Source organism: Notothenia rossii (assembly GCF_949606895.1).
Source record: "Notothenia rossii genome assembly, chromosome: 2".
Taxonomy (NCBI): domain Eukaryota; kingdom Metazoa; phylum Chordata; class Actinopteri; order Perciformes; family Nototheniidae; genus Notothenia; species Notothenia rossii.
In genome coordinates this window covers 3276815-3289203 of record NC_136904.1, presented here as the reverse complement: position 1 = coordinate 3289203, position 12389 = coordinate 3276815, and the positions used below count along the sequence as shown (strand labels likewise).

The following is a 12389-nucleotide window of genomic DNA, read 5'->3' as shown; positions in this document are numbered from 1 at the left end:
AAGGAGAGCACGTTTTATTGTGAAGGACGATGTTGTCCATGAGGGTTGAAGAAAGCTGATCCGTCATCAGAGTGAGTCAATGGTTGATACAGTTTTGACAATATTGTTTCAAAGGGTTGAATGAATCGTTTGTACTTTCATGATCAATTGAACCACTGGATGGATGGATGGATGGATGGATGGATGGATGGATGGATGAAGGGATGGATGGATATATGGATGGATGAAGGGACGGATGGATGGATGGATATATGGATGGATGAAGGGATGGATGGATGGATGAAGGGATGGATGGATGGATGGATGGATGAAGGGATGGATTGATGGATGGATGGATATATGGATGGATGAAGGGGTGGATGGATGGATGGATGGATGAAGGGATGGATTGATGGATGGATGGATATATGGATGGATGAAGGGATGGATGGATATATGGATGGATGAAGGGATGGATGGATGGATGGATGGATGGATGGATGGATATATGGATGGATGGATATATGGATGGATGAAGGGGTGGATGGATGGATGGATGGATTGATGGATGGATGGATGGATGGATATATGGATGGATGGATATATGGATGATGAAGGGATGGATGGATGAAGGGATGGATGGATGGATGGATGGATGGAGGGATGGATGGATTGATGGATGGATGGATATATGGATGGATGAAGGGATGGATGGATATATGGATGGATGAAGGGATGGATGGATGGATGGATGGATGGATTGATGGATGGATGGATGGATGGATATATGGATGGATGGATATATGGATGATGAAGGGATGGATGGATGAAGGGATGGATGGATGGATGGATGGAGGGATGGATGGATTGATGGATGGATGGATATATGGATGGATGAAGGGATGGATGAAGGGATGGATGGATGGATGGATGAAGGGATGGATGGAAGGATAGATGGATGGATCGATGGATGGATGGATATATGGATGGATGAAGGGATGGATGGATGGATTGATGGATGGATGGATATATGGATGGATGGATGGATGTATGGATGGATGAAGGGATGGATGGATGGATGGATGAAGGGATGGATGGATTGATGGATGGATGGGTATATGGATGGATGGATGGATATATGGATGGATGAAGGGATGGATGGATGGATGAAGGGATGGATGGATAGATGGATGGATGGATGGATATATGGATCGATGAAGGGATGGATGGATGGATGGATGGATATATGGATGGATGAAGGGATGGATGGATGGATGAAGGGATGGATATATGGATGGATGAAGGGATGGATGGATGGATGGATGAAGGGATGGATGGATGGATAGATGGATGGATGGATGGATGGATGGATGGATGGATATATGGATGGATGAAGGGATGGATGGATGGATTGATGGATGGATGGATATATGGATGGATGGATGGATGGATGTATGGATGGATGAAGGGATGGATGGATGGGTGGATGAAGGGATGGATGGATTGATGGATGGATGGGTATATGGATGGATGGATGGATATATGGATGGATGAAGGGATGGATGGATGGATGAAGGGATGGATGGATGGATGGATAGATGGATGGATGAAGGGATGGATGGATAGATGGATGGATGGATGGATATATGGATGGATGAAGGGATGGATGGATTGATGGATGGATGGGTATATGGATGGATGAAGAGATGGATGGATGGATGAAGGGATGGATGGATGGATGGATAGATGGATGGATGAAGGGATGGATGGATAGATATATGGATGGATGAAGGGATGGATGGATATTCGGATGGATGAGGGGATGGATTGATGGATGGATGAAGGAATGGATGGATGGATGGATTGATGGATATATGGATGGATGAAGGGATGGATATATGGATGGATGAAGGGATGGATGGATGGATGGATGGATGGATGAAGGGATGGATGGATGGATATATGGATGGATGGATGGATATATGGATGGATGAAGGGATGGATGGATGGATGGATGGATGGATGAAGGGATGGATGGATTGATGGATGGATGGATATATGGATGGATGAAGGGATGGATGGATGGATGGATGGATGGATGGATGGATATATGGATGGATGGATGGATATATGGATGGATGAAGGGATGGATGGATGGATGAAGGGATGGATGGATGGATAGATGGATGGATAAAGGGATGGTTGGATGGATGGATGGATCGATGGATCGATGAAGGGATGGATGGATGGATGGAGTGATGGATGGATATATGGATGGATGATGGGATGGATGGATGGATGGAGTGATGGATGGATATATGGATGGATGAAGGGATGGATGGATCGATGTATGGATGGATGGATACTTTATTAATCTCACATTCAGAAATCTTCTTGTTACAGGACCAGTGTGCTCAGCATTAAAATACAGATACCTAAAAGTGGAAAATAGTTAACAATTAAACATAAAATGAAAATGAAAAAAATGAAAAATAGTATATCAATCACTATAACCATTATAAACAATGTACAACATTCTGGATTGTTAAAATGTTCTTTAAAAAGGTAACAAATGAAGTCCAATGAAATCCAACTTACGATGATACATGACTAACTCGTCTCTTTGTCCCCTCTCAAGATGGCCGCTCCCTCCTCCTCGCTCCCTGTCTAGCCGACACCCCTGCTCAGGTTTTGGAGCGGTCCGTCCTGGAGTCGAGGGTCCGAGAAGTGGAGGAGGAGAACCGTAAGATCCGGCTGCAGCTCAGGCAATCACAGGGCACCGCTGCCCAGCCGCCAGACGGTAACTACGGCAACCAGCAGTGGGCTGCGTCGGCGGACACAGGGCCGGAGGACGGAGACAACACGGCGGAGGAGAAGAACAACACCGAGTGTCCTCGATCACCCCCCGTCCAGAAGTGTGAGGTCAGGAAACACACATCCTTTACTCAAGTAGAAGTACAGATACTCGTGTTTATAAATACTCTGGTAAAAGTAGAAGTACTGACTAAACTTCTTTACTCAAGTAAAAGTAAAGAAGTATGGGCACGCAATGAGTCTAAATAATAATGAGCACGCCACCAAACACACATTAAAACTAAAGTAAGAAAACGTAAGAAGTAGAAAGTACAGGTATTTGTGTTCAACATGTAAGAAGTAGAAAGTACAGGTATTTGTGTTCAACATGTGAGAAGTAGAAAGTACAGGTATTAGTGTTCAACATGTAAGAAGTAGAAAGTACAGGTATTAGTGTTCAACATGTAAGAAGTAGAAAGTACAGGTATTTGTGTTCAACATGTAAGAAGTAGAAAGTACAGGTATTTGTGTTCAAAATGTAAGAAGTAGAAAGTACATGTATTTGTGTTCAACATGTAAGAAGTAGAAAGTACATGTATTGGTGTTCAACATGTAAGAAGTAGAAAGTACAGGTATTAGAGTTCAACATGTAAGAAGTAGAAAGTACATGTATTTGTGTTCAACATGTGAGAAGTAGAAAGTACAGGTATTAGAGTTCAACATGTAAGAAGTAGAAAGTACTGGTATTTGTGTTCAACATGTAAGAAGTAGAAAGTACAGGTATTAGAGTTCAACATGTAAGAAGTAGAAAGTACAGGTATTTGTGTTCAACATGTAAGAAGTAGAAAGTACAGGTATTTGTGTTCAACATGTGAGAAGTAGAAAGTACAGGTATTTGTATTCAACATGTAAGAAGTAGAAAGTACAGGTATTTGAGTTTAACATGTAAGAAGTAGAAAGTAAAGGTATTTGTGTTCAACATGTAAGAAGTAGAAAGTACAGGTATTTGAGTTCAACATGTGAAAAGTAGAAAGTACAGGTATTTGTGTTCAACATGTAAGAAGTAGAAAGTACAGGTATTTGTGTTCAACATGTAAGAAGTAGAAAGTACAGGTATTTGTGTTCAACATGTAAGAAGTAGAAAGTACATGTATTTGTGTTCAACATGTAAGAAGTAGAAAGTACAGTTATTTGAGTTCAACATGTGAGAAGTAGAAAGTACAGGTATTTGTGTTCAACATGTAAGAAGTAGAAAGTACAGTTATTTGAGTTCAACATGTAAGAAGTAGAAAGTACAGGTATTTGTGTTCAACATGTAAGAAGTAGAAAGTACAGTTATTTGAGTTCAACATGTAAGAAGTAGAAAGTACAGTTATTTGAGTTCAACATGTGAGAAGTAGAAAGTACAGGTATTTGAGTTCAACATGTAAGACGTAGAAAGTACAGGTATTTGAGTTCAACATGTAAGAAGTAGAAAGTACAGGTATTTGTGTTCAACATGTAAGAAGTAGAAAGTACAGGTATTTGTGTTCAACATGTAAGAAGTAGAAAGTACATGTATTTGTGTTCAACATGTAAGAAGTAGAAAGTACAGGTATTTGAGTTCAAAATGAGAGAAGTAGAAAGTACAGGTATTTGAGTTCAACATGTAAGAAGTAGAAAGTACAGGTATTTGAGTTCAAAATGAGAGAAGTAGAAAGTACAGGTATTTGTGTTCAACATGTAAGAAGTAGAAAGTACATATATTTGTGTTCAACATGTAAGAAGTAGAAAGTACAGGTATTTGTATTCAACATGTAAGAAGTAGAAAGTACAGGTATTTGAGTTTAACATGTAAGAAGTAGAAAGTAAAGGTATTTGTGTTCAACATGTAAGAAGTAGAAAGTACAGGTATTTGAGTTCAACATGTGAAAAGTAGAAAGTACAGGTATTTGTGTTCAACATGTAAGAAGTAGAAAGTACAGGTATTTGTGTTCAACATGTAAGAAGTAGAAAGTACAGGTATTTGTGTTCAACATGTAAGAAGTAGAAAGTACATGTATTTGTGTTCAACATGTAAGAAGTAGAAAGTACAGTTATTTGAGTTCAACATGTGAGAAGTAGAAAGTACAGGTATTTGTGTTCAACATGTAAGAAGTAGAAAGTACAGTTATTTGAGTTCAACATGTGAGAAGTAGAAAGTACAGGTATTTGAGTTCAACATGTGAGAAGTAGAAAGTACAGGTATTTGAGTTCAACATGTAAGAAGTAGAAAGTACAGTTATTTGAGTTCAACATGTGAGAAGTAGAAAGTACAGGTATTTGAGTTCAACATGTGAGAAGTAGAAAGTACAGGTATTTGAGTTCAACATGTAAGACGTAGAAAGTACAGGTATTTGTGTTCAACATGTAAGAAGTAGAAAGTACAGGTATTTGTGTTCAACATGTAAGAAGTAGAAAGTACAGGTATTTGTGTTCAACATGTAAGAAGTAGAAAGTACATATATTTGTGTTCAACATGTAAGAAGTAGAAAGTACAGGTATTTGAGTTCAAAATGAGAGAAGTAGAAAGTACAGGTATTTGAGTTCAACATGTAAGAAGTAGAAAGTACAGGTATTTGAGTTCAAAATGAGAGAAGTAGAAAGTACAGGTATTTGTGTTCAAAATGAGAGAAGTAGAAAGTACAGGTATTTGAGTTCAAAATGTGGGAAGTAAAAGTAAAAAGTCGTCAGAAAAATAAGTAGTGGAGTAAAGTACTGATACCAGAAAAATGTACTTAAGTACAGTAACAAAGTATTTGTACTCCACTACTTCCCACCTCTGCTGAGTACTGATACAACAAACATAATAATCATGGTTTCAAAAAAACCCACCATTGGCATTTTGGGGTAATTTAAAGTCCCCAAATCTTAATTCAGACCCAGATGTCTATATTAGAAACACAATGACTCCCTCAAAAAGACTCCCAGATCTGCTGGAAATATCCCATGTGTGAAAAGGGGAGAATGAAATAAGGAAATACACGTGGCATAGTTTACAGGTTTGCATCATATTTGAATTGTTGTCTGACTTTGTATGGCTCCTTATTTACAATCTCAATTTGAATGCTAAATGTTTACAGTATTATCGTTTCACTCCATCCATTGCCTTTAGTTGTAATTGTCGACCCCTTCCTTAATTGTGAGACAGACCTGACAGTTGCCTTAAGCACTGCTGTCAGTTCATATATCCCTTTATTATGTTTTATATATGTTTTAAGAAGCTCAGGGTTTCCCAGCAGGTCATAGAAACTATAATGTATGAAGCCGGTTGAGTAAAATCCGAGGGAACCCGCTCGCTCTTTGAAGTCTGTGTGCATTCTTTGAGCTACAACTTTTCAAAGACTTTTCTGCCGCTGAATTGCAAGTAACGTGAAATCCTCCATATCTGAGAGGCTAAATATTAAATTTGACATCAGAGAGGAGAGAGCGTCCTGGGTAATGGGAAGTTAACGGCTCTGAAAGTGGAGCTACAGTGTTCCTTTTAATTCACAGAAGCAACAACTCTCAACTTTAGGTGTTAGGAAAAGTTGTTGACATTTAAATCTGTTAAATAATGTACAAAGTGAAGGATAGCATTTCAATTTAATTTCTAATAAAATGGTTTTATCTCTTACTATTTTGTTCTATTATTTAATATGATATGTCACCACCTCTGTCCTGCCTTAAACACCAATAAAAACTATGTCTTTGTACCTTAAACAAAAAACAAATACAAGACTACACGTTACTTTAATTCAGGGTTTCTAAAGTCATCCATTTGGGATTTCACACCACGTTGTTGGCTCCCAAAGTAAAAGGTGTTATTTTAGATTCACAGGGTCGACTTTCACAACTTTAGGTGATAAGATTGGTTGTTGACATTTGGATCTGCCAGAAATAATGATGAGGGAAGGATGCTGTGAACATGTGCTGAAAGCTTTAACACCCAGAGGGTAAAAGTCGAGACGGATGAAGTGAAAAACGCTCTTGTTTAACTCAGATTCTCCTTTTTCATCCTCTGTTTCCGCAGCTGATCCATGTAGCGTGCGTTTGTGCCGGTCACAACGCTAGCAGAGACGTGGTCACGCTGGTGAAGTCCGTCCTCTTTCACAGGTGAGTCACAAACACAGACACTTTAAAGACATTGTGTCCATTACCCATTCAAACTAGTGATGGCAGTTTGACACTGAAGCTTCGAACGGAGCTTCAACTCTGGACTTCCTATTCCATAGAAGCAGTGCTTCAAAGCTTGCTTCAAATCACGAGACATGTGACGTCCGAACCAGCAACTGCTTCATCTCCTGAATGAATCAACTCACTGGTTCGCGGTCCAATCACGCGATTCAATGCACTGCCTCGTCTCGATTCTGACAGGTGACAGGTTGAAACAGGTTCAAATTTGAACACTTTATAACCGCTCTAAACAATGCGCAATGTGTGGGTTGTTGTCGTAGTTTCCGTTGTTGCTGTTGAGTTGTTGTTGATATTGCATTTGAATTGGATCATTATAGAGCAAGCCAGGAAGAAAGATAGGTTGTTCCGGCTCGTGAAACACTTCGAAATGTGGAGAAGTTGTGAGCAAAAAGACAATGACTAATATAAAAACACTTCAATAGTTTAAGGAATAGATAGCCCAGTGGATAGAGCCGGTTCAATGCCCGGAGTAGATACACTTTTAATCATTGCTTTTCAACTTTAATACTTTAATGACTGATAAAAGGCCCTCTCCGCCCAAAAACATGTCCAGCACTCTCTAGTCTCTTCTCAATAACCCAATACACACAATTATCAATCTTTAATTGCAAATAGAACATGATATTCAGTCTTAGTGTGCATCGAATATTTTTCAAGGCAAAGATGCGTTAAACCCACTGCAGCCTTGCACTTCGCCAGGAGAGGTCGCTGTAACTGAAGCTTCGAGAAATGAACCTATTTCCGACAGAATTATCCAAGTGGTTCGACGCTTCATTCAAAGCTTCATTTTGCCATCACTAATTCAATCCATTAGCTGGTATTCATGTTAGCCGGTATCTCCGTTAGCTGCTATTTCTGTTAGTCGTTGTTTCCGTTAGCTGCTATTTCTGTTAGCCGGTATTTCCATTAGACATTATTTCTGTTAGTCGTTGTTTCCGTTAGCTGCTATTTATGTTAGCTAGTATTTCTGTTAGCTGCTATTTCCATACACTATTTCTGTTAGTCATTGTTTCCGTTAGCTGCTATATCTGTTAGTCGTTATTTCCATTAGACACTATTTCTGTTAGTCATTGTTTCCGTTAGCTGCTATATCTGTTAGTCGTTATTTCCATTAGACACTATTTCTGTTAGTCATTGTTTCCGTTAGCTGCTATATCTGTTAGCCGTTATTTCCATTAGACACTATTTCTGTTAGTCATTGTTTCCGTTAGCTGCTATATCTGTTAGTCGTTGTTTACATTAGCTAGTATTTCTGTTGGCCAGTAATTCTGTTAACCAGTATTTCTGTTAGCCACTATTTCTCTGTTAGCTGGTATTTCTGTTAGCCGTTGTTTCCATTAGCAAGTATTTCTGTTTGCCAGTATTTCTGTCAGCCGTTATTTCCATTTGCTAATATTTCTGTTAACTGCTATTTCTGATAGCCGGTATTTCTGTTAGCCGTTATTTCTGTTCGCCGGTATCTATGTTAGCCGGTATTTCCAGTAGCTAATATCTTTGCTATCTGCTTTTTCTGCTAGCTGCTTTTGATAGTAGTCGATATTTTAGAATTACAGACTTTACTGGACTGTTACTTTACTGTAAAAAGTCTGGTCAAAGTCTGACCATTTTGAACCTAAAATGTACTTTCAAAAAGAAACCATTTTGTTATTGTTTCGTTTTCTTTTTCCTTATTTGTGGATAGCAAGCTAGTTATTTCATGTATTTCTTTTTCATTATATATCATTTCCTAAAATGCAAAGGAAAACATTAATTCATTTCCCCCTAAGTAACTCGGGTTTAGAATGGAATAAAAAAAAGGTTTATATTATAATCCTTATAAGATGTTGATGTCATTCTTCCTAACTTTGCTATCAATGGATTTTAGGCTCCACAATAAAAAAGATATGTGACTCTAATATCTCTCATTTGACCAGGATTATAAAATATTTCCGGACCCGCAGACCAAAAACATTTTAATGCTAAACTTTAGTTCCCCCGTCCCTGAATCTATAAAGTACTTTTCAATTATTTTTCTTTCTTTCTCTCTCTCTCTTTAAAGCTCAAAAGGCCTTTATTTATACTGGCCTTGGAATTGCCTAAATGGTAGCGGACCAGAGAAAGAGAAATATAGAAATATCCTGAAAATAAAAAGATGACCTTTCAATAAAAATAAATCGGTTTTGCAGAACCTGAAAGAAGTAAAACTCTGGGCAGCATAATTGCCTTTCAATCCGGAAAAAAATACTTTCAATGGGAGCAGAGTGGTTACAGCACGTCATTTAACCTCGAAGACCCGAGTTCGATTCACGCCATGGACTTTAGATACAAGATTACTCTGTTGTTTTGTATGTTCACATTAATATAGCACTGTCATATCTTACCTCTCTATCACCTTATTTCTGTCAATAAAAGGTCCAAATCCCATATTTAAAAAATGTCAAATGATGGACTGTCTGTATTTCAGAAGAATAAGGGAAAGTAAATTCCCAGTAAATGTATGAAAATATTTCGGTGAGGCAATCAAATCAAACTGAAAGCAATTAATTGTATTAGATGACATGCTTTACTGATTAATGTCATTTTATCATAAACAAAGTCATGTGGTTTAATTAGTAATGAAAGTAAACCGTTCTCAACGCTATAAGAAAGGATCTACTAATATTTCGTTATTTAGTTTTTAACACTGAAGAGACAGCTGTCCTATTTCTAAAATAAATAAAAACTCACTCTTCAGGAAACACTCCGGATTTATATGTTGATACATTTCCAACATTATTTTCCCTTCTTCTCTTGATTTTAACTTAATAAACTCTACTTTTTATTCCTTTTAATGCAAGCTTTTAAATATTTCAATGTGCTGCTGATATGAGGATGAAAACTGCATATAGGTACAGAAACAACAAACTGCTATGTAAATAAGAAGAAGCTCTGTCAGTACAACATTATCACCTCTTGACCTCGTGGTGTGTTTTTCTTTCTGTTCCTCAGGAGAAACCCTCTCCATTTCCACTTCATCACCGACACGGTGGCACATCAGATCCTCAGCTCGCTGTTCCAGTCCTGGATGGTTCCCTCGGTGCAGGTCAGCTTCTACGATGCAGACGAACTCAAGGTACGCACGCACGCATGCACGCATTCACGCACACACACACACACACACACACACACACACACACACACACACACACACACCAGTGAATTTGATAGGACTAAAAGTGACTCGTTCTCCAAAGACACCATTGGCAATTTACATTACATTACATGTCACTTGTTAGGAGCAATTTGGGGTGAAGTGCCCAGGGACAACACGACATGCTGACTGCAGTGGGACTCAAACTTGCTATCTCCTGATTCAAAGTTCAGCGCACTAGTCCACTGAGCCACAGCCTCCTGCCTCATGCCTCTTCAAATCAAACAAGTTAGAAAGACGGTTCACCAAAAACAAATTTGACACAGGATAATGAACTGTGTCTATTTACACTTAAAACTATGATGAAACAAACAAAATGTAAACAAGGGTAAAGTCTCCCTTCACAGAGAAATGCATTGCCCTACTTCCTTTGAATTGAATGACTGTATGCACTGGATAGTTAAATATACAATTTAAGGTTATTACAGACAAGAACATTTGTTCGTCTTTATTATTAATTTGTGTTATTAATTACAAAGGAATTAATTGATCGGTTATTGGTTTAAGTTGACCCCAGGAAGAACAGCCAATGCTAATGGGGAAAACATTTAGCAAAGGTAAAAGGGCAAGATCAGTGAAAGGCAAATCCGATGTGTCATATATCAAACCTCCAGAAGCAGCAGTGAGGAGTTAAAAGTATTTCTAAATCTGACAGAAGAGATTAACCTCAGAGCTGCTTCATCAAAGAGAAACAAATATCAATGCAGCGTAAAGACGCATCGCTCAATCTGAAACAGGAGATCACAGCTCCACGTTACATTATCAGATCAGAGGAGTGATTTAGCTGCTGCTACAGGAGGTGAGGAGGATCAATCCTCAGTTTAATCTCCATTTACACCGACTGAATGCGGGAAATTCATATTTCCAACACCACTAAGATAAATGCAACTAATGTTGGGCTATAAAGGAACTACAGCACGGTCACATGACTTCACGTCAACACCGCTAAGCTAAAGGAGGCTAATGTTGGGCTATAAAGGAACTACAGCACGGTCACATGACTTCACGTCACCACCGCTACGCTAAAGGAGGCTAATGTTGGGCTATAAAGGAACTACAGCACGGTCACATGACTTCACGTCACCACCGCTAAGCTAAAGGAGGCTAATGTTGGGCTATAAAGGAACTACAGCACGGTCACATGACTTCACGTCACCACCGCTACGCTAAAGGAGGCTAATGTTGGGCTATAAAGGAACTACAGCACGGTCACATGACTTCACGTCACCACCGCTAAGCTAAAGGAGGCTAATGTTGGGCTATAAAGGAACTACAGCACGGTCACATGACTTCACGTCACCACCGCTAAGCTAAAGGAGGCTAATGTTGGGCTATAAAGGAACTACATCACGGTCACATGACTTCACGTCACCACCGCTACGCTAAAGGAGGCTAATGTTGGGCTATAAAGGAACTACAGCACGGTCACATGACTTCACGTCACCACCGCTAAGCTAAAGGAGGCTAATGTTGGGCTATAAAGGAACTACAGCACGGTCACATGACTTCACCAATCAATCAATCAATCAATGTTTATTTATATAGCCCAATATCACAAATGTTACATTTGTCTCAGTGGACTTCACAGTTTGTACAGAATATCAGTATGACAATACGACACCCTCTGTCCTTAGACCCTCACATCGTACAAGGAAAAACTTCCAGAGAAAACCCCACAGTTTAAAGGGAAAAATGGGAGAAACCTCAGGGAGAGCAACAGAGGAGGGATCCCTCTCCCAGGACGGACAGACGTGCAATAGATGCCGTGTGTAAATTGAAAAGATAATACATTTGCAACATAGGTAGTCCAAATGTTTTGAAATGCATGTGTGTATAATAAGAAGATGAATCCACGAGGATATCCATCCAGGACTTATGATCCAGGACCGCAGCCACGTCTCAAGATCCAGGACTCGCAATCCATGACACAGGACCGCAGGATCATCCATGACTCCGGATCCCGGCGTATATAGACACCAAAAAGAAAGACATTTGGGGAAGCTGGGTTAATCGGAACATGAGAGTACACAGGTATAGACAGAGAGAAGGAAGAAGTAAGATGTCCCCCGACAAACTAAGCCTATATCAGCAAAACTAGGGGCTGAATCTAATCAGCCCTAACTATAAGCTTTATCAAAAAGGAAAGTCTTAAGCGCACTCTTAAAAACGGATAGGGTGTCTGCCGTCCGAACACAAACTGGAAGCTGATTCCACAAAAGTGGAGCTTGATAAGAAAAGGCTCTGGCTCCCATTG

At 39.3% G+C, this 12389-nt stretch overlaps 1 protein-coding gene across 4 annotated transcripts in view; it reads left to right on the top strand.

Annotated features, from left to right (window-relative positions):
- The window catches only part of large2 (LARGE xylosyl- and glucuronyltransferase 2), a 108248-nt gene that overhangs the window by 67154 nt on the left and 28705 nt on the right, over window positions 1-12389 (top strand). For all 4 annotated transcript variants that reach the window (XM_079663715.1, XM_079663716.1, XM_079663713.1 and 1 more), the window contains 3 exons: window positions 2618-2901; window positions 6803-6885; window positions 9934-10057. In XM_079663715.1, coding sequence (XP_079519841.1) covers window positions 2618-2901; window positions 6803-6885; window positions 9934-10057 — 491 coding nt within the window. The remainder of the gene's footprint in view (window positions 1-2617; window positions 2902-6802; window positions 6886-9933; window positions 10058-12389) is intronic.